We start from the raw sequence: 25200 nt of genomic DNA, 5'->3' as shown, positions 1-25200 counted from the left end.
ATGACATCAGTTCTCAAAAACTTAAAAAAATATCATGCAAGTTCCTTAAGGTTTGGTTGGGGAAATCCCCATACTCTACTATAAAAAGACCTTCTTTGTCCCTTCCCTGACACATCTGCTGGCTGAGAAGATGAAGCACATGCGGGTGGCTGTGCTGCTCCTCATGCAAAGCCTGATTGCTCTGGCTGAAACGACACCAACAACTGAAGTGGTAAGATGGGGGAATCTCATAACCTTGGTGCCTTCTTGTCTTCTCATGTAATTTTGATTGCTGAAAATTCTTTTAAGGTTACTGGAAAATTATTAGGCAAATGTTGAGATCTCTACATGGAGAAAGTTTAAAGTATTCCTCCACCCCCCCCCCCCCCATCCCTCAGCTAATGTATAGGGACTGGGTAATAAATGTAAAAGTGAGGCACAGGTTTAAAATCAGAGTCAAATTTTGCCTTTGGTTAGATGAGTGCAACTCCCAGTGAGGATCTGAGTGGATATTAAGTGCTCTGTGTAGCTTCTAATTAATTAGCAAGGGCTTATAGCAGGAAAGGATCCACATCTTTGATGTGTAAGGAGTTGGGAGGTGGAGGCTTTCCCAGTTGCATGACTGCTGTCATACCCTGTGACCAGGCACATGAAAGCCATGCTGGGTGGTTTTTGTGGAGTGCTTTCCCTCTTGTAAAGCTGTATGTGGTTGTGCAAGAGAGAAGTTCAAATCAAAGACATCAATTGGGAAAAGGTACAAAACCCCAAAACCCCATGAAAACCAAGTCCAGGGAGAAAGGGAGAAGAAAAAACTTTGAAAAAATATAAAATATAAAAAAAATCATCAGTAAGATTTGTTTTGATTTTGTACTGCATCTTTAAAAAAAAATTAAAAGTGGGCTTAGGTTATCAGAAGAAGTTTGTTTGTAGCTTAAAAGCTTTTCCAAATGAAACAAAGCATTTTGGCTTTGTTTGGCACAAACTGACTGCTTTTTGGTATTTTTTAGTTGAAATTTGGGAAAAAAGAAATGACTCCCAAAGACTCTTTCTGGTTTGTCTGTCTTAGTTACTAACTGGAAAAATCCTGTGTGCCCCTCATTATATTTTGTGAAGTCTGGGGGCACGGTGGGTGCAGACAGTGAAGTCAGCATCTGCTGGGAAGGTGCTCAAGGAACAGAAAGTTGCAGAAGTCGAGTGGGAGGCGTAAATGTATGTTGGTAAGCTGAGGGTAGAAAACTTAATATGGGAGACGATTCTCCTTAGTCTGCTAAGCTTTAATTGTGTAATTTACACAACTCATGATGTTCTCAGCTCTGCCACTGTTAATTTCTGCTAGCTGCCCCCACCCCAGTGTAATCATATGAGCACACAAATGCTTGTTCAAATGGGTTCATTTGACAAACTGTCCCACAAATACTTAAGCTGTGCCCTTTGCTAGACCTGCCCTTTGCTGGCCATTTGGATTTCCCCACCATTCCCTGGCTCAGGAATGGGGCCCTGTTTGGGATTTGGGAAAGGCAGAAAGACCCAGGGGTGAGCGTCTGGTTGTGAGGGAAACTCATTTGATGCTCCATCTGTCACACCATTTGACACCGAGGAGGTCTTGCTACAGTTCCCAGTTTGCTGCAGATTTTGGTGAGACCCCGTTAGGGGTGGCAGTGTGCTGCACCACGGTGATGCGCTGTGCTCTGCACCCTGTGTGGGGATGGGGTAGACCTTTAGGGACACACACACATGGTACAGTGCCAGGGTGGCAGCTGCACTCCTTGCTATGACAGGAAAGCAGGTGCCAGCCACAGATGAAAGTTAAAAGGGATGCGTACACTCTCACCACATAAAAGACTCCCAAGGTGGACCTGGCTGAATCCTTGGCAGCATGGCGGCTTCCCCCAGCACTCCCTCCCTGCAGTGGGATGCTATCCCCACTCCTTGGTGCTAGAAGCAGAGCAGGACGTGTGCCCCAGCTGTCACAGCTTGAAGCCTGACAGCTTGGCGTGAAAGGGGCAGTGAGTCCAGCGCCAAGAGGCTGGAGTGTGAGCTGGGCAGTGAGGAACTGATGTCCCTGCTGGGAGGACAGCGGTCTCTGGATTTAGGGCAGGGGGACACGGTACTGTCGGTTTAGACTACTGCGCGGTCTGCCAGGGCTGTCAGAGCCACAGCTCACACCTCCCGAGCAGGCTGAGCATCGCCTGCCTTGGACTGGTCACACAGAGCCTTTCTTCAAGAAGAGGTGTCTACGAAGTGACACAATGCCTGGGGAAACGTTAGTCGCCTCAGCAGCAGATCAGAAAAGCCAATTAATTTTAGTGTTGCCGGGTATGGCTTCCATAATAGAAACAGAGTGCTTTGGAGCTGCAGGATGGGGGATAGCTGGTGGGGAAGGAGCAGAGCCACGTGCAGAATTTCACACTGAAAAAGGTTTTGCTTTGTCTTTCAGTCTCCGCACCGCAGCACGATGCTTTCATATCTGACTCCGCCTAGCAAGCCGGCTGCTGACAGGAGCACTGCCCCAAAGGTATGACCATTACTGTACACACAGTACCATTACTGTATGTAAATACAGTAACTTGTGTCTCGTTTTTTAAATGCTACACAGTGACTCTGCAATTCAGCCTTCCTATGTGTTCAGCAGTTAGGCTGCTCAGGAAAAGGCACTTACTTGTTGTGTATCTGGGATATTAGGCAGTAGTGAATTCCCAAAACCATGCAGTGTGCCCTGGTGGCCAAGAAGGCCAATGGGATCCTGGGGTGCATTAAAAGGACTGTGGCCAGCAGTTCAAAGGGGGTGATCCTCCCCCTCTACTCTGCCCTGGTCAGGCCCCACCTGGAGTATTGTGTCCAGTTCTGGGCTCCCTGGTATAAAAAAGACAGGGATCTCCTGGAGAGAGTCCAGAGAAGGGCTACAAAGATGATTAAGGGCCTGGAGCATCTCCCCAGGCTGAAAGAACTGGGGCTGTTCAGCCTTGAGAAAAGAAGACTGAGAGGGGATTTTGTTAATGATTATAAATATCTCAAGGGTGGGACACAATGGGAAATGGCCAGCCTCTTTTCGCTGTCTGTGGAGACAGGACAAGGGGCAATGGCTTCAAGCTGGAGCATAGGAAGTTCCGCACCAACATGCGGAAGAACTTTTTCACAGTGAGGGTGACAGAGCCCTGGAACAGGCTGCCCAGGAGGGGTTGTGGAGTCTCCTTCTCTGGAGATATTCAAGACCCGTCTGGACACCTACCTGTGCAATATGTCCTAGGGAGCCTGCTTTGGCAGGGGGGTTGGACCAGATGATCTCTTGAGGTCCCTTCCAACCCCTACGATTCTGTGATTCTGTGATCAGTGCTGCTGATTCAATGCCTTAAATCACATCCAAAGCTCTGGCATTGCCCTTGTGACTGCTGAACTGGACCCCAGGCATGAATCAATTATGGAGTTCGGAGCCTCTCTCTGAGCCCTAGTAACAGGACCCAAACCTCCTTTCCCAGCTGGGGTGGCCTCTGTCCCTTCCATGTGGTTTCTGTGGATCTCATGGTCCACAGAAGAGCTTAGGAGCCCTGAATTTAGGAATAGCAAATAGCTAATTCAGAGCTGTGAATGGGCTACGGTGTAGCTGGAAATTAAGCACTGAAATGGCTAAGCTGTTTTGAGGCTGTAACCTTAAGTCCACATGTAGGCAGGTGAATAAATTTCCTGGTTTTCAGAAAACCAAGTACCTGTCAGCTTCGTAAATTGAAGGGATGTGGGAAATGAACATTTCTCAAAGCTTCGAATATGGTATGTAACAGCTTAATTTTAGAGAGTGAAATGTTGCTGTCAAGTCCCTGCTGTAGACCTGGACAGCTTGCTCTCTCTTAAGCCTTTAGTGTAAATTATTAAACTTAAAAACCCACGCAACTCCATCAAAACTAACAGCCTATCTTGTGCATTTTTCTGCAGGATGAGGGAAGACATTTCTCTTACACGGTTATCGTTTGACTGGTACTATATTTTGATTGAAACACTTACTGACCCAAGGGGCTTTTAACTAAACTATGCTTCTTGGTCTTGTGAACATCATGATCCCAATGTTTGTGATGGCAATGGAAGACTGGGAGCAGTGCAGTCTGCTCAGGCTGTCTGCTCCACTGGGGAAACTGTCTCAGCTTAAACACAAGCTACACTTACTGCCTCCAGATCAAAGCCCTCTCATAACACAAAAGTGAAAATATTTAAAGCTACATAAATATATGTAAAATTATTATTTTTCATGTGGAGTTTAAATGCACAGGTTGGGGTTTTATTTTTGGGAGATCATCCGAAAACCTTTATGAGGGGTCTGTTTAGCACATGGAACAAGCACAGTACCTCTAGATAAACTGATGGCTACACAGAGTCAGGACTGCAGTTTATAGCAGAGTACACAATGTGTAGTTTGCACTATACTATTTAAGGCAACATATATATGTATAGTACATAGTATACTATCTATAGTATTCTCTCTCTTGGTATACATATACACATATATATTATATTTGTGTTATACACAGAAGGGATAGAATACAATAACACCCACACAAAAATCAGCATGCCAGAGCACAACAGCCTTATAGAAAGTCCTGTGTACTCACTAAGCCTCATTTATTGCTTCTTTTGGTCTCCCCCCACCCCATCTGTTTCTTTTGTTAGTGCTGAGCAATTTTCCATCCCTGTCACGGCCATACGCAGAGGACTCAGAGGTGCAGAAGCATCTAAATGACTTAGGAACCTATCTTTCATAGCAGTTTAAGCAGTTGATAGCCATGTCTTCAAAAGTACTAGGAAACTTAGAAATAGTTTGCAGTATGTTCTCAGTGGGATGTTCAGAAGTGCTTTGGTAATCTACCTGGCAGGAAAATCAATGGAAGTTATGTGCTGGGATGTTCTGGAATGCCATGAGATACTTCTCTGCTTCCTTTCATGTTAAATGTCTTCAGCAGTCTGGCTATGAGCGAGGTTTTAAGACCCATGGTGCTTGAATAACACAGATAAAACATCTTTTCATGCTTTCTTTCAAAATGAGATGCATGCTGTTTGTTACGGCTGTGGTAAAGAGGTTGCCAGAAGTGTGAACTGGGATCATTCCTGCTCTCTGCTGTTCTCTTCTTGGGCTCACAAATCAAGACAGCTTTGCTTCTGGCCATCACTGCATGCTCTGGGCTGGTTTGATGGTGAGGAAGTTAGTTGAAATCACTGTGAAAAAGTGAGGGAAGGAGTGCTGAAATGTCAGCTTTCAGTTTAGTTGTTTGCTTGTATATTTTTAAGAGGGAGAAAGAGGAAACACGTGAATAGCTGGGATTTCTGCAAAGGAAGAAGGAGAGATTATTGAAAGAAGTGCATTTAAAGAGAAATCCTGTAGTTTTAAAACATGCAGCTATGTTGCAGTGTGTGCTAGAATATTTTGAATCAACATCTAATATCTTAATAAATTTCTGATAGATTCATGAACTGAGAAACATTTTGTATGCAAACAAAAAAGAACCGCTTCAAACACGTTCAGTATTCAGCCCAGTGTCCATAGGAAATGGTGTGCTTGGACTGTAGATAATGGCAAGACCAGGAATTGCCAGGCCTGACCTTTCCATACACTATGCACGTTGCTCCATTGGTGATGCTTTGAACACTGAGACAGCCAGGACCAGGCTGTTCATGCTAATGGCATGAGCAATAGCTTTGCAAACTATCCACATACGTGGTGGAGAGGGCCGTGATGTGTGGGTCTTACAGCAAAATTAAGTATTTCTACTTTGGGCTGAGCCCACATATTTAGTCACCTTTCCGTGGTGTATAATTAAACGCACATGTCTGTTTGCTGGGGCTGCCTGAGAAACTTCAAATGAAGCATTTTTCTTGTCAAAACTTTCCCTGTTAACCATGCTGCAGGTGGGGTCTCAGCCTTTTCTATGGGCTGCAGGAGGACACCCACTCCGCCATGGGTTTCTCCACAGGCTGTAGGGGTGTCTCTCTCTCTGGCAGCTGGGGCATCTTCTCCCCTCCTTGATTTACCCCGGTGCCTGCACAGTTTCTTACATCTTCTCACTCCCTTCTCTGGTGGCAAAAATTGGCTGCTTTCTGTGTTTTTTTTTTCCTAAATATGATTCCCAGAGGTGCTGTGACCATCACTGATGGGCTCAGCCTTGGTCAGCGACAACTCTGGCCTTGACCTGGCTGGTGTTTGCTCTGTGGGGCCTGCAGAGAGCTTCTGGCTGCTTCTTGCAGAAGCCACCCCCGCAGCTCCCCTTCTCCACCAGAACCCAGCCACGCAAAACTATGACATAGTTCTGTTTCCATCTATGGATGGAAACAACTGGATTATCTGATCAAGACAATTCAGATTAACAGTACAATAACTACAAGATCTAACCTACCAAGTTGCTATTTTCCTGGTGTTGTATGCTTTTCCATCTGCTCAAAAGGCTATTTCATATCTCAGGAACATTGTCTACCAGACTGGGAAAGTAAGAACTATTGTGTGCCTCTGTTTTTCCAATGGTAAAATCATTACGGTGACATTCAGCTATTTTCAAAAAGGTTTGTAAGGCTGAGTCATAAAAATTGCTAGATATTTTTAGTTCCTTGGAAGGAAAAGGTGAAAGATGTTTAGTAATGACATTGTTGATCTCATGATTGTCATAGCTCGTATTATTGTCAGGCATTAACTACTGAGAAGAATATTAACACTTTTTATATATGATTTTTGTATTGCAGCTCTTTGCTAACGTGTCCGGCTCCGTGGATGACGAGGGAACCTGTCAGTGCTCTGTATACTTGCCGGATACCACCTTTCCAGTGCAGAAGGCTGAGGAATTGGAAATTATAGCCACAACACTCACACAGAAATTTGAGACAGAGCTTTCTCAAGTAAGGTGTTCTTTTCTCTTAAATGTAGCAATTGCATCTTTGCTGGAAAATGGTTCTCTGTGAAAAAGTACAGCAGTCAGAGATTTTCTGTGACCTGTGTTTTGAGCAGCAGGAGAGGGGGGGTAGTCCATAAGAGTAAAGAGAAGGGCGATTAAATCTCAAATCTTTGACATCGTAGCATGTCATACATTTGAGTATTTTCAGGTCTCTTTTCTAGGCCTTTACAGCTAGAGGCATATGGTATTTTTTTGGAAGAATGGTTATGTTTTTCCTCTTTTGGCTCAGTTTTATTGGTTTGTGATAGCTACACAGAGCTATAGGAAGCCAAGCCTCCTGCTCTTTCATGTGTTATTATTTGTGTCAAGCCAGCCAGATTGTAGGAGGGAAATGAAGGGAAAGAGGAGAAAGGTCACCACGGCCCAGAGTGAGGAAGTAGGTGAATATTTGTCCCTTCACTTCTCCTGCTCTCATAGACTTAAACAAAAAAGAAAAAAAAAAGACAAATATCTTTGTCAGCATCTGAAGTCGTAGCAGTGAGACTGCTGAATTCTGCAGTGTTGTTGGAGATGAACACACCTTATACTACTTTGGCTGCTTTTTGCATGAATTCAGATCCATTTTTTGAGGAACTCCGGCAAACCTACATATGCTGCAGTGCACAGGGTGAAGCTGCCTGTGAAGACAGAAATCTGTCTTTGACTTTTGATAAATATTCAGGATCCAGATTAGGTGTCCAGCAAAAGCGTTTTCTTCAGGAACCCAGAATCTTAAGAAATGAAGTGTCCTTGAATTAATCAGCAGAAAAGACACAGCATTAAATTATAAATTCTAAACATAAATATTCATAACCCTCCTCTGGTATAATCAAGAACAGATAAGAAGTTGTGCATAAAAACCACAACAACAGGCAGAGGAACCTGTGTTAAGATCTTTCAGTTCAAATAATTTGTTTTGAAAGAGCTGGAGCTAACAATGAAACACATTCAGCTGTCAACAGTGATGTGAAGGGCGAGTTGACAGAAGTGCCACTGCCTCCAAGCACAGGAGTTACACGATCTGGCTTAGAGTTAATGACCCATGAAAATTAGCAAGATTTCAGGTCCCCATACTGTTCCCACCGTGGTCAGTGCCAGCTTTTTAGGCTGATTGGACTGGGACAGGATGAGGGCCATGATCCCCAGCCAGAAAATTGACATGATTCTTGAAGGAGTTTGGGTACCACCTTTTCCAGTCACTTGCCCTGGTGTAGCCAGTCTCTTACCAGTACTTTCATTAGAATGGTGCATGCTTCCTTTAGGACATGTGACTTATCTGCTGGTGCCGCACAGGTCTGCAGAGCATCTCAAGTGCTGCGTGACTTCTCTGTGTGGACAGCCTCAGATCTCCATTGAGTTCAGACATCTTGCTCACATAAAGACACAGGTTACTATAGATACCTAAATTAGGTGTTCAGATTTGTATGAGAAACTCACTTCTAATATCAGGGCAAGCTGAATCCCCACTGTGGACTTTAATGTCTAGGTTGCCAGCTGGTGCCAACTGGTGTAACTGTGTTGCCATCCTTAGGTGCCCATCAGTGTAGTGCAGTGCAGCCACTGACCTTGGCTTTCAATTCTTACTGCAGACAGTGAAAATTCTTGACCTAACACAGGCTTTGCTTAAGTTCATCCTGTCGAGACCAATCAGCCAAGCAGTATTACAATGCATCTAGTTAGAAGTGTGACATCCACTTTGGTGTGATCTAGGCAAAGAGACAGTTTGGGTCAGAAAGGAAAACAAACATTTCATTTTGGTGTAACTCTGTGTGTGCAAGATTTTTCAGTTATAATCTTTTCCCGCAGAAAAGAAAGGTGTTGAACATTGCCCTATTGATATCTGAACTCAAGGAGCCTGAGATCTTGTGATACGTTGGTCTCCATGCTTAAAAATTCTTCCTTTCCAGTTGTGGAAAAAAAAAATCTCCCTGTGCAATCCTGTACGCTGATTTTGCCATGATAATGCTCATAGAAAGAAGGAAATAATTAAATGAAGGAAAGCCCAGTTCTTGTTATTGATCACTTTTAGAAATGATCTTGAGCAAAATCCTGGGGAATTATACTCAAACATAACCTAGCCACCAGAGGGGTGGGAATTTCTAAGGAGTGCTTGCTTTTTTGACTCTGAGAACCTATGCCTTATTCGCTCTTCTAAAACACCCTTGAAACTCATGGGAGCTTTTCCTGGGTAAGAACGGCAGGATTGGACCCTCTTAAAGATGCTTTCCATGTGCTAGAAGCCCCAGATAAACAACCTGATTGAATCGTTAACCTTTTCCCTGATTGTAGGCTAATTCAAAAAGCAAGGGGGTCCTTTTATAGAATCAGCAGGCAAGGAAGCTCGCAGATAAAGAGATGCTTTCATGTGCCAAATGAGTACAAACCGTAGGCTGAAAATACCAGACTAATTTTTCCTCTGTCACATCAACCTTTGCCAGCATAATTATGATTACAGAAGAAAATTAACCTTTCAAAGCAGAGCGGGAATTGGCTGCTCTTCTCAATAAGAAAGGGGAGAGGACACCTCCATAACAGGGATGGATCAGCACGTGATCCCAAGCAAAGAGAAAGCCTTTCACAACTTGGCTCACAACAGCCACGACATCCTCACGTAATGAAAAAAGGAGGAAAAAACCTCCTCAAAAAGCATGCCTGCCCTCTGCCAGGAAAAGCTGTTTTCAAAATAGGTTAACCTGCAGTGGAATTCTTGGTGTCAGCTTGCAGGCGGCTTGCCAACCTCATTTTTTGCAGGGTCTGTAGAGGTGAGGCCTGCCCGAAGCCAGTGTCCTGGGCCGAGTCACTCTGTGGAGACTCTGGTTTTGTCACTTCTTTCTTATCTTCCCTCAGTCCTCCCACTTCTTCTTCATTTTTTAAAAATTTTCTTTTGCATCTTCATCTTGCACCTTTGCTCCCACTTCTGTCCTCTCCAAATGCGTGCTGGAGAAGTGTCTGTTTGCATGCAGCAGAGCTGGTGTTGATAAATACCAGTTGCAGGTAAATGACAAAGTAAATGAGCATTGCAGATTTTTTTCCTGCCCTTTTCATTCCATGAGGGTGGCAGTGATTGGAAAGCAGGAAAAACTGAAACTGAGCATTTTTTTTCCTGCATACGCCTCACATGGCTCCATTCTCTTCCTATAAGGGGCTAACACAGGCCCTTATGCACCAGTCAGACCCTACTTCAGTCTTTTTAGAACAAATGTGGCAGTTATTGGTCTGCATCCCTAAATATGGGATATGAACAGAATTTCTGTGCCAGTCTGTCAATAGACAACAGCCAGCTCCTAGCAGGTAGCTACAGTTAGAAGATAGGGATTAAAAGCTGGTTAAATCTATCTGCCAAGCCACAAAACAACATCATGTTCCTTTTTCCTTATTTCTGAACTGGGGTAACTCTTGAGCCAGATCTGAGCAGGTGGGAATGTCCACACAGGGCATTGCAATGCTTGATGTATGTGCTGGATTTGTCTGCAGCAGCAGTATAGACAGACCTGTTAGAGCAGCACCACTGGGAAAATTATGTTTGTCCAGTAATTCGCCAGGGGAGCTTTTTAGCTTACGTCATATTGTAATGCTGGTGTGGCTGCACAGAGCACCGCGGAGTGCTGGGGCTAGTTCAGCCCCAGCTTGTGTGGATATCTCGCAGCTATGTTCCACTGGATGGTGTCGACATGTCCTTAGGTGACCTAGATGGCTGACTGAGTGAAAGCTCTCCGATGTGGGAGGAGAACTTCAGGTCCGTGTCCTGCAGTGCTCTACAATCAGGGCTGAAATAACTATGTACGCCTTGTTCCCGACCTCAGAGCTTTGTCCAGGCTCTCAGGACCCTGGAAAAAACTCCAAATTCACAGGTTTCTCGCTGATGGATAGTCATCACTAATTCCAGCAGTCCATTTCAGTGGTTTGTAGATTAGGTTTCTATTGCAACATTACTATTATTATTATTAGTAGCATTAGTGTTATTATTGCTGTGAGAAAGGTCATTCATACCTAGACAGATTTCCAAATACCTCTGTGATATACATAGCTTCACACAGCAGGTCAATTTTGTTCAGATGTGGGCTTGCTTTGTATTTCTCAGATTGAAATCATATATGCTTGCTTTTTTTTCTGTTGTGCAAACTCAAGGCACATAGTTTAAACCCTGACCTTTGAAGAATTTTGTCAGAAGATTTTTTTTAAGGGTATGTTCCTACTCCAAACTGACTTTGGGGACCAGTAAAAGCATGAGGTACAATTACATCTGGATTTTCCAAAAGCATGTTCCAGTTCTACCTACAGTTCCCTCCTAAATAAATGAAGGGGACAGTTAGGACAAGGGATACCAGCTGTCTTTGTTGCCAGCCAGATACAAGGCGTTAGGTCTAAGACTTTTTATACAATTTTTTTTTCATTCTTGATTCTAATAAATAGTTTAGTTATTCCTATGCTTGAAGTTACCTAGGCTTGACCTGGGAGATGTAGGACATCCAGTGTTATGAGTCAGGAAGCTTCTACTGCTGCTTATGGAAACATGCTAGTCAATATCAGAGCAGCTCAAATTCTGGCCACACATATTTAGAACAGATCTGTTTTGAACCCTGATGTAAATGCACAGGATTGAGCAGGGTGGTTTTGTTGCATATTGTGTATATGCATGAAAAGGGGTTCGTTCAGATTTATTGTGTCATTATAAGTCTGAATAGTGCAACCATTAAAAATTATACTTTCGAGAAGAGGGTCTTCTCACTTACGGTTCCCCTTCTTAAATCACATCACTGAATATCTTACGTTGTGAAGCGTCCCTTTCTGCCCTTCAGAAATTCCCACACCATTTTGATACACAAGAGATTTTGATCAAAATTAAAAGGAACTATTTGATAAGTGTGTTTTGGGGTACTTATCCCAGGGCCTGCTGCCAGAAAAGGAGTACAGAGAGTCCATGGTCTTTGTACCATCCCAGGATTTGAGAGGCCACTGGGGAAAAATGCTGTCTTTCAGTTTGTGTTGAGATAATGCAAGAATGGTTGAAATGACGTGAGCTAAAAATCTTTCAGTCAAGGAAGTGAAAGTTATGGGAATCATAGTGCTGTAGAGGGGGACTTGTGCCACAAACACCATCTGAGAGTACAAACATGGAGTCACTGGTGCAACGAACTAATTACATTTATTCCTACTTATCTTTTGTGGCATAATTATATTGTTTTAAAAGAAAACAGACATGAATTTTATGAAGCATATAGGAGAGAAACTTTGTATTTTTCAGTGTTAAATTTCAAGGAAACTAATATTTTCAGAGGAATGTTCTAAATGCATATAATATTCTTAACATTCTGTATCACAATGCTTGTGCTGTGACCTTTACCTCAGCAGATACATGTGTGAAAATATATTTATCTGGACAACTGTTTAATGGTTCAAAAGCTGAAAAGGCTGCTATGTAAATTACTTTAGCTAAAGCCTGCAATAAATTTTACACTTCCATTTAAACCAGATTTGATTTTTAATGCTGTTTTTAAACATCCCCCCCTGCCCAAAGACAAACCCCAAACCAGTTCTGCCAACTTTTGACACAATTCAAATGGACACAGGATAAAATACTATTCAGATTCAGAGTTATTAAGAAATAAAGCTGAAACTTGGGAGTCCTTTATTGTATTTTTCATCTTCCTTGGGTTGCCTTTGTGAGATGATAGACTGCAGATTTCCTAATAAAATTTTCACCAATGTAAATCTCTGGCATACTGAAGATAAAATTAGCTCATAGAGACAATATGGGGAAAAAAAAATTAGAAAAATGGAAGATTTCAAGTAAAATTCTGCCTTTGGTTATCTCCAGGCATTTCTGAGGGGACTTTGTGGAACTGAAAACAATAAATGAAGGTTAAATTTCACATTTTTTTATGTGTATGATGAGAATTCCTTTTATGTAGGTTATGTGAAGAATGTGGAAGTTATGAATGGGGTACTCAGAAATATGATATGGATGTCAAACAGTCTTGTTTTATTTGCTCACCTGGACTTGAGTATGTACTTTCCCCCTCACCCCCTTTTTTTTTTTCTTTAAGGTTCGAGAGTACTCAAAATTGATTGAACTGTATCAGCAGCAGATTCTTAACCTAACCGTCAGAGTGCAGCATATGGAGGGGAGCAGCGTGTCTTACACAGAACTGGACTTCCAGTTACTGAGAGTGGAAATCAATGACCTAGACAGACTGGTCACCCAGCTGAAATCCAACCTTGTTGGAAGCAATGTCATCGTTGAGCAGATATATCTGGAGGTATTGCCACAGTCTTAATTATCCACAAAGGATTCAAATGTATGGATAGTCTATTCTCTCTTTAGTGTTTAGGTTGAGGAAATGTAGCCTGTCTCTACTTCAGCCAGTGGAATTGTTTTAGCATTTCATCAGCATAAATTAAAAGAAAGCTTCACCTTAAATGTATTTACATCTTTTCCCTTCATATAGAACACAGAAAAACAGAGAACCCCCGAAACAAAAGAGGACAGCTTTATTTTTGCCAACTATCTGGTGCAATTTAACGGTTTTGCATAGTGCTATGTACATGAGCTGATTAAATTATTATAATAATAAATACTAATTTATAGACCCCCATGCTTGAAAGCCTCTGTGCTTTAACTTAGATAATTATAAAATTAGCTTCTGGTTGCTAGGGCAGTGGCCCAATCAATATGAAATCAAGAAGTGGGAAAGACTATCACCTTCCCAGCAGACTATAAATCACATTTTCAAAATTGTAATTAATCACTCACCTAGAGAGAATAATTGCTTCAGATGGAAAGTGAAACGTATTTTTCTTCATTGTCCTCTAGATCATCAAGTAAGTGATTGAGAACATGCTTTATCTTTGCAAATAAAATTTCCAGATACTTTTGTAAGGCTGGAATAAGCATGTTTATATATAACAGCTAGCACTTGCCTCAGACTTACTGGATGATTTTATACTATGTATAAAATAACACTATATTTTTGCATTATGGTATACAACTGAGTGTTGAAGCATATCCTTGTGGTCACATACCTCTGCTGTAAATGTTCAGACTAGCAGACAAAGATCTATTCTTAGGGATATATCTTAAAACCTGTTCTGTAGTATCTTCCATGGCACGATCAACCCTGCCTACAAATATCTGTAAAATAAAGTTGACAGAAACTTAAACTTGCTCTCTTTTACCTTCTGTTTCTCTAGATCAGAAATCTGACAATACTAGTAAATGAGCTGGAATCAATGGACAAAAACAATATCCTTGCTATTCGTCGACAAATTGTGTCACTGCAGAATCAATTGAAAGAGTGTGAAGAGTCCGCAAACAAAACCACAGTGCCCCCTTATTTCCCACCAGGTAAGCATTGCCCTTGCATTTCAGATCAGAAACAACATAATACACGGGTAGAACAGATGCACAGATTTCTCTTTGTTAATATTAAATACCATTGTAATGATACTACTTAGCTCTTGAAAAATTGAGCAGACAGCTCCTAATGTTTCATCAGCAGGTTCAAAAGAAGGAAAATGAGGGCAGGAAACAAACTCTTCCAGACATAGTAGCTGTTCTCAACTGGAAAAAGTTATAATCTTCCTCTCACCTGCAGTGCAAAAAGAGAATCTTTACACTCCTCTTTGTCAAAACTTTTTTTTCTTTTTCTTTTCTATTTTTTTTTTTTGGTGGGAAACTGCTTTTTTTTTCTGATCAGCTTTGATTTCTAATAGTTTCTGTGAAAGTGACCTTGGTCATGATAATTTTGCTCTAATGCTGCTTCTGAAATGTATGAGCAACAGTTGGTGTACTAAAGCTGTTGGTATGCAAGCTCTGGAAGGTAGCTTTGCATGAAGATTACTTCTGCTTCACAGGAAAAAAGATTCTTCTAAATCAGAAGGTCAAGAACCTTGGGGGGAAATTCTGGTCTCAGGAAAGTAAGTGGGAGCTTTGTTACTGATTTCAGTGAAACAAGGATTTTACCGTTTTATTAACTAGGGAAGGTTATGTTTTCAGTCTTAAATCAGTGGTATCCAGAGTGCAGTTATATCAGAGTACAAACAGTCACAGAACATGTGGTAATTAGTTAACAACTGGAGTAAATTTTGTCTTGGTGGTGTGTTCAGTTTGAAAAACTACGTTATGAGTGAGTCGTAGTCTGAGAAATTTTAAGAGTCAGATATGATACACTGGACATTTAGGAGACACTAGATGCCAGGTCAAGCATCCCACTTGCTTACAGACAGGAGGGTTTATCAAGCTGTGCTGATCCCTTGATGTTTTATACACAGAGGCTTCATTTTGACCAAGTATTGTAAAACAGAAGGTGCTCTGTTGACAATACCCAGGGGAAGGATCCTGCTTTTTCACATATGCTGCTTAGTGATCAGACGGGTTAGCCCATAAAACAGGACAAGTGGTGTCCTGCTTGCAAGCAGCACAGTTCTACATCTACCAGCCTTTACCTCTCCTCACCTTTGTGTCAGAAAATTCAAGGATCTCATTGGAAAGGTGAGAGGCAGAAGCACAAGCTTCCCTTAGGGTCAACAGCCTTTCCCTTTGTGATCTCCTTTGGGCTTCCTCGCAGTGCAGGCAGCTGCTGCACTTCTCTGATGGGACGCACAAGTAACACCTTGTCTGGGGAATCAGGCAGGAGAGAAAGGTGAAACAAAAACCTGCATTGCAAAAATCTCAGAGCCCTTTTCTGCACCTTAAGAAAGGGCTTAAAATGTTTCAATGGAAAAAAAAAAGGAAAAAAGCAATGTTTTAAAAGTATTTGAAGGGCATTTCATTGATTTATTGAGGGTGATGGTGTGTGGAAAGAAACAGCTTCTTTCTCTTCAAGCCTACAGCAAGCCTTTGTTTCAGCAAGAAAGTACTGAGTTCTGGAACAAGAATACTGTGTCCTTCCAGGAGTGATGGAGGAAGGGGCTGCTTTTACGCCTGGGTGGTTGGAGTAAGCATCTGTAGGATATAGGAGCTTTGATGGAGTAGGAAAGGGAGGTTTATGCTTTGCAGTGCATCTTCATGCAGGCAGAAAATAAACTAGAAGGCCAAAACCACTGGTGGTGTGAACAACGCTAGTTCCGTTGACTTTCAGAGAATTACAACCACTGACATCAGCTGAGGAGATCCTCTGATACTATCTGTGACTTTATCTTTATGGCAGTCAGGGGAAGTCCCTTGTGACTGGAAGAAGGACAATATTGTGTCCATTTTTAGAAAGGGTAAAAAGCATGACCTGGGGAACTACCAGCCTGTCAGCCTCACCTCTGTGCCTGGGAAGATTATGGAACAGCTTCTCCTAGAAGCAATGCTAGGGCACATGGAAGACAGGGAGGTGATTCAAGACCGTCAGCATGGCTTCACCAGGGGAAAATCTTGCCTGACCAACCTAGTGGCTTTCTATGACGGGGTGACCACATCAGTGGACACAGGAAAAACAATGGATGTCATTTATCTGGACTTCTGCAAAGCCTTTGACACAGCCCCCCCCCCCCCAACATCCTTCTCTCTAAAATGGAGAGATAGGGATTTGATGAGTGGGCTGTTCAGTGGATAAGGAATTGGTTGAATGGTCGAATCCAAAAAGTATTTGTCAATGGCTCAAAATCCAGATGGAGAGATGTGACAAGTGGTGTCCTTCAGGGATCTGTACTGGAACTGCTGTTATTTAATATCTTCATCAGTGACATTGACAATAAGGTTGAATGCACCCTCAGCAAGTTTGCTGATGACACCAAGCTGAGTGGTACAGTTGATGTGCCAGAAGAATGGGACATCATCCAGAGGGGCCCAAACAAGCTGGAGAAGTGGGCCCATGTGAACCTCATGAGGTTCAACAAGGCCAAGTGCAAGGTCCTGCACCTGGGTCAGGGAATCCTCGTCATCAAAGCAGGCTGGGAGATGAAGTGATAGAGAGCAGGCCTGCAGAGAAGGACTTGGGGGTGCTGATGGATGAGAAGCCTGACATAAGCTGACAGTGCGCGCTCGCAGCCCAGAAGGCCAATCATGTCCTGGGCTGCATCAGAAGGAGTGTGGCCAGCAGGTCAAGGGATGTGCTTCTGCCCCTCTACTCTGCTCTCGTGAGACTCCACCTGGAGTACTGTGTCCAGGTCTGGAGTCTCCAGCATAGGAAGGACATGGAACTGTTGGAAAGCATCCAGAGGACGGTCATGAAGATGATTAGAGGGTGTATCTGTCCTATGAAGACAGGCAGAGAGAGCTGTGGTTGTTCAGCCTGGAGAAGAGAAGGCTCTGGGGAGACCTACAGGGAAGCTGGGAAGGGACTTTTTAGAAGGGCATGTAGGATAGGAAAAGGGGAGAATGTTTTTAAATTGGAAGGACTGGTAGATTTAGACTGGATATTAGGAAGAAATTCTTCACTATGAGGGTAGTGAGGCACTGGAAGAGGCTTCCCAGAGAGGTTATGGCTACCCCTTCCCTGGACATGTTCAAGGCCATGTTGGATGGGGCCTTAAGCAGCCTGGTCTTGTGAGAGGTGTCCCTGCCCATGGCAGGGTTGTTGGAACTTCGTGGTCTTTAAGGTCCCTTCCAACCCAAACCAGTCTGTGATTCTATGATCTTTTGCCCACAGCAATAGGAACCCTGGAGGGGTTGGAGAATGTGTGTAGGCATATTGTCATGGCTACCTTTAGGGTGAGGGTGGACTCCAAGGCTGGCGTGGGGGACTGGCAGAGTAACTGTGGAGCTCTGGCAAGTTTTGTTCCTGTTGGGAGAAGCCAGCTGTACAGATAACACAGGTGTCATGTAGGATCAGATCCCTGTTAATCCATGTGGGACTGGTATATCCTGAATTTATGTGCCTGGCAGGGAGGAAATATTCTCTGGGCAAAGAACTTTGTAGAGTAATTGCATGTCCTGCAGACTGTATCTGAAAACAAGTGGTAGTAGGGAGAGGTTGTTACTTGGGGAGATGGAGTAAGTAGGTGAGAGAGCTGCATTTTCTAGATGGTCATTTTGGAGGCTTTGCATGGATGCTCACACCTAGGCCTCTGAAGCTCTCTAGCACTCATTTACGCCTTTGAACACAATTTCCATATGTTTTCTCTGCAAGCTTGAATGCTTTGAATTCCTGCCAAACCATTTGGCCTTGTCCTGCTTTTATATTCATTTTATATTTATAATGTTTGTATTAAATGGACTCTTTGTCCTGTTTTCAGACTGCATTTTCTCTCCCCCTTCATACTTTGGCATATTTTGGGTAGGCAACATGAACTAGAGAGAGCTTGGCTAATCCCCAAGCTGTCTAAGACCATGAGTCTAAAGGCAAGTTTAATTAAAGCTTCTTGCTTCTCAGTGCTGTAGTTTGCAGCCCCTCTGACCCTTTCCCCCAAGGCTTTTGCTGCTGTATTTCTTGCCGTAACCAGGCCTGTTCTCGAACAACGCAGCAGAAGGAAATCACTGGTCTCCATTTGCCTTTCACTCCCACTGGAGAGCTGGGTGGGTGTCTGAGTGTCTGAGGTGGGCCTCAGTAAATATATAGTTAATCAACCTCACCATCACCACTGGCTTTCCTATCTGCAGCAACTCCTGGCATCTCTCTCCTTCCCACTCCAGTGGGAAGAAAAAGTTATCCATTCGTTTTTTCTTTTGTGCTGCTCTCATCTGGTTGCATCAGGGCAGGTAGAGAGAGAACAGACCCCAGGATGGTTCTTTGAGGACTCTGCAGCAGATTCTTTGTCACATCGCGCTGACATGATCTGAGAGAGGCAGCAGAGAGAAGTGAGTCAGATGGAACTCTCAAAGGCAAAGAAAAAAAAGGAAAAAAAGAGCAAAGCTGTTTTTTTCTGTCTTTTATCCACTTAGAAATTAAGGATTTCAAGTTATTGGTGAATAGGTCTCAGCAGGAAGAAGACCTGGTGTAGCTTAACGCTGAAACTCAGGCAATTGTATTGGGGTCTTACAGTGTTTTCACTTTTACCTTACATTTTAATCTCTATATACCCAAGATGTCTGTGTTGGGTTTGGGTTTTTTTTGACTGCTTTGGGTTGTGTTTTGAAACAAATGCATCCTAACACAAAGGGAGAGACATGCCTACAGGCACCTGAAAGCAGCTCATCAGTGCCTCCTCTCCAGGACTGTCTGAATGCCCCCTGGGGACATGTGCACTTCTCCATTGGCAATGGAGGGGAGCTTAGCTGAGGCACCTGACTTTTCTAGTTGCCTGGAGGTAGGTCAGATGAATTCCAGCCCTCTACCTCATCCTCTGTTAGATGCTGACAACATAAGTCTTCTCTGACACAGCTGTCAGCCTGTGACTGTGCCCTGTGATACTGGTGAAGACTCAGGTGTCTGTGTGGGTCTTCCTATGACAGTGAGACAGTAGGAGCAAAGATGAGTCTTTCCCAGAGCAGGCGTCTCCTGTGTTTCAAGACATAGGTGGTAACTGTGCACACATCTAGTTGCAGTGGCGTGTCTGATGGGAGAGGAGGGTGCACATCTGTCACTTGGGAGCACATATGAGAGTATAGCACCAGCCTGATGCAGGTTTCTGTGTACCTCACAGGAGTTCCTTTAAATGTGGGTCCCATCATATCTCATGATTTTCAGCTGCATAGGCGAACTGTGGTCCCTTCTCTTCTGAGATCAGATGCAGATGCTTGGTGGGGAGAGCCTGCTGGATTATTATTATTATTTTGACACCTGTATTGTTGAAGTGAGAAGCTGATGGGCTCTATGAGTGCTTCAGAGTGAAGTGGGGGAAGCGAGATCCAACAGGATGTGTCTCATGCTCAGCTCTGCAGCCCGCAAGTCAGGCGAGTCAGGCTCCCTCCAGTCCTGACAATGAAGTGCCAGGTCCTTTTCTGCTGAATCATAAGGATTAGTAAACAACTGAGCTGAGATACTGGTTCTTTATCTATGGAGAAGATGTGTGTATGCACGTAGTCTGGTTCTCCTCTTGCTATTTGCTACATAAGCGTTGAGCAATGGAAGGCAAAAATACCAGGATGTCATTTATCAGTGGCCAAAAACAGTGGAGAATAGAGTTAAAAACTCGAAAGTTTGAATAATGCATATGGATTTATTTCAAGTACCTTCTAATATTTACAAAATTACATGACACTTTATTTCCTTTGTGCATTCTTTTCCCCCACAAGATCCAGACAGGGAGGCAAGTTTAGATTAAATAAACAACAATGAATTCTTCTGAACCTGTGCAGAAGACAGATCACCCCCTGACTACCACAGAGTTTTTTTGGTTAAAAAAAAAAAAAAATTCTGGGGGAGTTTTCAAGGAAATCAAAATGAAGCACATAGTCTATAGAAACCTCAGACAATTTTTGATGTCATTAAAACGGAACACGCTTCTAACTTTATTTTAATAATTCATTGTTTCATAAATAAAAACCAAACAAGTGTTCAGCAGAGAGATCTCTTTAAGGGAAGAAATAATAATTTATTATTTCTTTTGTAAAAAAAGGTCTCTCTGCTGAACACACGTTTGTTTTTTATTTATGAAACAATGTATGAATTATTAAAATAAATCTGGAATTGTGTTCTGCTTAATGACATGAAAAATTATTTGAGGTCGCATATAGATGAGCTTAGCAGTGCTTCACTACCTGCAAGCTTCAGTGCTATATTTTTCTAAACAAATCAAGAGTTTTAGAGCATTTAATAACCATTTAATTCTGAGATACGTTTATTGAGATTTAACCAAGGTAATATATTCAATATGTCACCAGCTTGAATGAAGCCCTCGTGCCGCAGGTAACAATACTAAAGATAGAAGAATATATAAGAAAAACACCCCAGTTCAAATTGATTTATGGAGATGGCAGGCTGCAAGCTGTTTGGCACTGCCTGACTTTCTTCCTTTGCATGAGCTGAGGTATAAGCACCTCCAAATGCTGGCATCTGTGCCAAGTGCCAAGGCCATGTTCCTGGCCATGCTGCGTGTCTTTTGCAGACATGCGGCCTGGCTGGCCATACAGCAGTGCTTTCCCCCTGGTGTGCTATATTTGGAAATGAGGTTTCTGCTCCAGGGCCTCATCCTTTGCAAAGCACTTAAGTGCATGCTTAAATGCTCATCTGCTCTGAGCCAGGAATGCTGATTTGCTGTGGTTCTTGGTGGCATGGAGTGAAGCAACGGTTCAAACAGGGTCATCCCGTGTTTCTCCTGTGAGAATCCCGGGATGTAAAAGGGACTGGAGGAGGTGAGGAGGCTGCTCATGACTCCTGTTTTCCTATCTACCTTGATCCGGGCACTCAGTGATGCAGGATTGCTACCATGGGCAATACTGTCCCAAAGGAATTTGACAATGTGGGCTGGGGACAGTAGGATTTAGCTCAGCATAGTGATTTGTATTTAATACAAAGCTGCTTCCCACCTTCCTCACAGATGTTGAGATGAGGTTGCAGGTGAATCCATGCCTCTCAAGTCACTGGCACAAGACAGCATGAGGCTGTGAGGGGTGAATGTGTTACACAGTAGAAAGAAAGAAAGATTACATTTTGAGGAAGGAGATGTGGAAAGTTTCACCAGCCAAATTTACTTTACACATTGGCACAAACGTTGCCCTCTTGGACATTTCTGACATTCAGACCACAGGTTTTGTTGTCCCAGATCAAAAAAATATTTCTCTGTGTTTGCAACAGTACATTTTTCACTAAATATCTTGTTTCCTGATAGAAACAAGAAAAGCAGGTTCTACTTTTTCCAAACAGAGTACTTCAGACTGGTCTGTCTCCACATTTCCCTCTATTTGTGGGATAGACTAGGATGCCTTTGAGCACAAAATACCTCCTAGGCTTTTTCTGTCGTGGCTTTAGGAGTTTTAAATTCAGCTCCATGAATATTGTCTGGTCTTGCTTAGGGATGGTTGGCTTTCAGGGCAAAAGGTAAATTCTCTCTTTGTTGTTTGTCCTTGTGCAAAGGCATAGGTTATTTATATGTTAGACATTTCCTCTTATGACCGAGCTTATGAGCAGCCGTTCTTTTCGTACAGGCTGTAAGCGATCGTGACATGGTACCCATGCAAAGTGTTATAGCCTTAAAAGATAAGTTTGACCTTCACCATGGACGCCATAACTGGCCGTGCATGGAACTACTGTGCTGAGGGAGTTATGAACATCAAAGAGTTGTGACCATTAATTTATCCATTAATTGATGCGTGAGACTTGGGTCTATTCATACTACACTCCATCTTTCATAAGGAAGGTTGTCTAGTGGCTAGAACACCCCAGTGTTCTGGGAAACATTGAATTACCACTAAGCTTTTGAGCTAGTGCTAGTCACTTGACATCTCTGTCTTCATTACCTGCAGTGAACATATACTCACAATGAATAAAACTGGGACACTTTTGTGGCAGTAAGACAAAAAGCTAATGTTTAAACTTGGGGAAAAAATGCTGGGTTTTGCCAGTAGCAGCTTTGGACTCAGGAGAGGCCAATTTATGAGTGGCAAATTTTTTCACCATGACTTTGGATTTTTCAAATTTATCAGGAAACAAGAATGTCACCTCCATTCTGCAAGAGTAAAGGGGAAGTATTTCTTGTGTCTAAATTAATTTCGACTTTTTTGTTCCAAAGAGCATTGTGGTGGTTTGACCTTGGCTGGGGGCCAGATGCCCATCAAAGCCTCTCTATCACTCCCCTTTTCAGCTGGACAGGGGAACAAAATACATAATGAGAGGCTCAGGAGTCGAGATAAGGACAGGGAGAGATCATTCCACAATGTGTGTCATGGGCAAAACAGACTCGACACAGAATAAAATTCATCTACTTTATTACCCAATCAAAACAGAGTAGGATAATGAGAAATAAAACCAAATATTAAAGCATCTCCCCCCATTCTTCCCTTCTTCCTGAGAATTCCTCCGAATTCTCCCAGGGGGATGGAGAATAGGGGTTGTGGTCAATTCATCACACATTGTCTCTGCTACTTCTTTCTCCTCAGTTGGAGGACTCCTCACACTCTTCCCTTGCTCCAATGTCACTCCTTCCCATGGGAACTTTAGTTCTTCATGAACTGCATGGTTTCCATGGGGTGCAGACCTTCAGGAACAAACTGCTCCAGGAGTCCCCCACGGAGTCAGAAGTGACATCAGCAAACCTGCCTCAGCCTGGGATCCTCTTTCCATGGGCTGCTGGTCCTTCCAGAGCTTCCTTCAGCACAGGCTTCCCAACAGGTCACAGCCTCTTTCAAAACCTACTCCAGCATAGGGTCCCACACAGGCTGCAGGTGGAATCTCTGCTCTATGTCCATGGGCTGCAGTGGGACAGCCTGCCTCACCATGGTTTTCTCCATGTTTTTTTCACCATGGGAATCTCTCCTCTGGCACCTGGAGCACTTCCTGCCCCACCTTCTTCACTAACCTGAGTGTCTGTAAACTTTCTCACATCTTTTCACTCCTTTGGTGGAAAAAAGTTGTTGATTTGATTGTTTCTTTCCTTCTTAAATATGTTATCATAGAGGTGCTGCTTGGTTTGGTCATTGTCCATTGCTGCTTGGCTTGGTCATGGTCAGTGAAGGACCTGGCCTTGAGCTGGCTGGCATTGGTTCTCTTGGACCTAGGGGAAGCTTCTAGCAGCTTCTCATAGAAGCCACCACTGCAGCCCTCCACCCCCACCCCTAACCTTGCCACACAAACCCCAAACAAGCCTTCATCATACCTGAATGTTCATTTTATTTTGTTGTTTATTCCTAGTAAGTGTGGAAAAAAAATCTACTCTGATCTACTTCTGAAAGATGTTCTGCAGGTGCAAAAAGCCAAAGATTTTGAGTAACAAGACAAAACAAAAATTAAAATAAAAGGATTGTTCCATGATCCTGAAAATGGCTTTGTAATCAATATTTGGAGAACAGAGCTGTTCTGGTTCATCTTGCAATCATATTCTTTTTAGAGTTGCCTCACATGAAAACTTGGAGTAATACCTGTCTACATTGCCTAGGCTGTGATTGGTACTGTCTGCAGGTTTCTTTGAGGGCCTGAGGTGGAAGGCACCATGCAGCTGTGACACACTGTTGTGATGCTGTGGTTCTGGCAGCAGAATGCTGATCTGAAACGTGACTCTGGAATTACTGCTGCTCTTTCCTTCCCCACCTCAGTGAAATACTCAGAAATCAGATGCTCCTCTTTCTTTTTTCCAGTCTCCCATGCTCTCGGTTCCACTGAGGTAGAAAATAACCTAAAATGCTTCTCAAATTGTATTTTCCAAGGGATTTCCTAGTGCATCAGGCTGGCATGCATCAAATAGGCAGGAACAGAAGTCTGCCCCTTGACTAGACCAGCAAAGTGAGCACTTGTTTTCTGTGAATTAATCCTGACTGAGGATGTGTGTCCCTATCTTCTTTTTTTTTTTTTTAAACAAACTTCCTGAGTCAACTTGGAACACCTTGTGACATGCAGTTGCTGACCTTGGCCAACAAAGAGCCTTTTACATATGAAGTTATGAGTTTATGTCGGTGCTTTGCCACAAAACCAAACCCTAGTAAGCATACTCCAGGGGCTACAGTACGCAAACCCCCTCTCCTAATGCTAACATTTGGGAAACCTGTATTTTCTCTTTAATTACAGGCAGCTGCCTTCACCGTGGACTGCTGAATGTTAGCCAGCCCTATATTGTAAAGCTGAACTGGAGAGGATCTTCCTACAAATATGGTTCCTGGGGTAGAGATTACTCTCCCTCTAACCCGGAGAAGGAAGTCTACTGGGTTGCACCACTGAACACGGATGGGAGATACTTGGAATACTACAGAATTTATAATACTTTTGACGATTTGCAGCTGTTTAAACCCATGTATGAAACTAGAATAGTATATGGGGAAGGAGGTGGTGCTGTCCTTTATAATAATTTTTTGTACTATCATTCTTATAATTCAAGATACATGGTAAAGCATGATATAAGACAAAACACTATGGTTCTGAAAAAGGAACTTCCATATGCTGCCATTGGTAACCGTTTCTCTTATGCAGGTACACCATGGCAAGACATAGATTTTGCCGTGGATGAAAGTGGGTTGTGGGTAATATATTCAACGGAGAATAACATGGGCAACATTGTGATTAGCAAACTCAATGAGACCACACTTGATGTGCTAAATACTTGGCAGACAAGACAGTACAAGCCATCTGTTTCCAGTGCTTTCATATTATGTGGTGTTCTGTATGCCACAAGGCCAATAAACACTAGGGAAGAGGAAATCTTCTACATGTATGACACAAGTACTGGCCAACAAGGTAGAGTTAGTATCTTTATGGATAAGAAGTTGGATACAATACGTGGTATTGATTATAACCCCACAGATCAGAAACTGTATGTTTACAATGATGGTTACCTTGTAAGATACGATTTGATGTTTCAACCTTAG

General features: G+C 43.0%; 1 protein-coding gene across 1 annotated transcript; it reads left to right on the top strand.

Annotated features, from left to right (window-relative positions):
* Window positions 1–25200, top strand: OLFM4 (olfactomedin 4; the record flags this gene model as incomplete). The annotated part of the gene is given in 7 exon segments (XM_084275829.1): window positions 1–81; window positions 83–211; window positions 2417–2494; window positions 6694–6846; window positions 12929–13141; window positions 14073–14226; window positions 24407–25200. Coding segments are annotated over 7 exon segments (1602 nt in total).

This window comes from Gallinula chloropus (assembly GCF_964237585.1).
Source record: "Gallinula chloropus genome assembly, chromosome: 1".
In the NCBI taxonomy this organism is placed as follows: Eukaryota; Metazoa; Chordata; class Aves; order Gruiformes; family Rallidae; genus Gallinula; species Gallinula chloropus.
The sequence above is the reverse complement of the archived record's forward strand: the minus strand, read 5'-3'. Positions and strand labels throughout refer to the sequence as shown.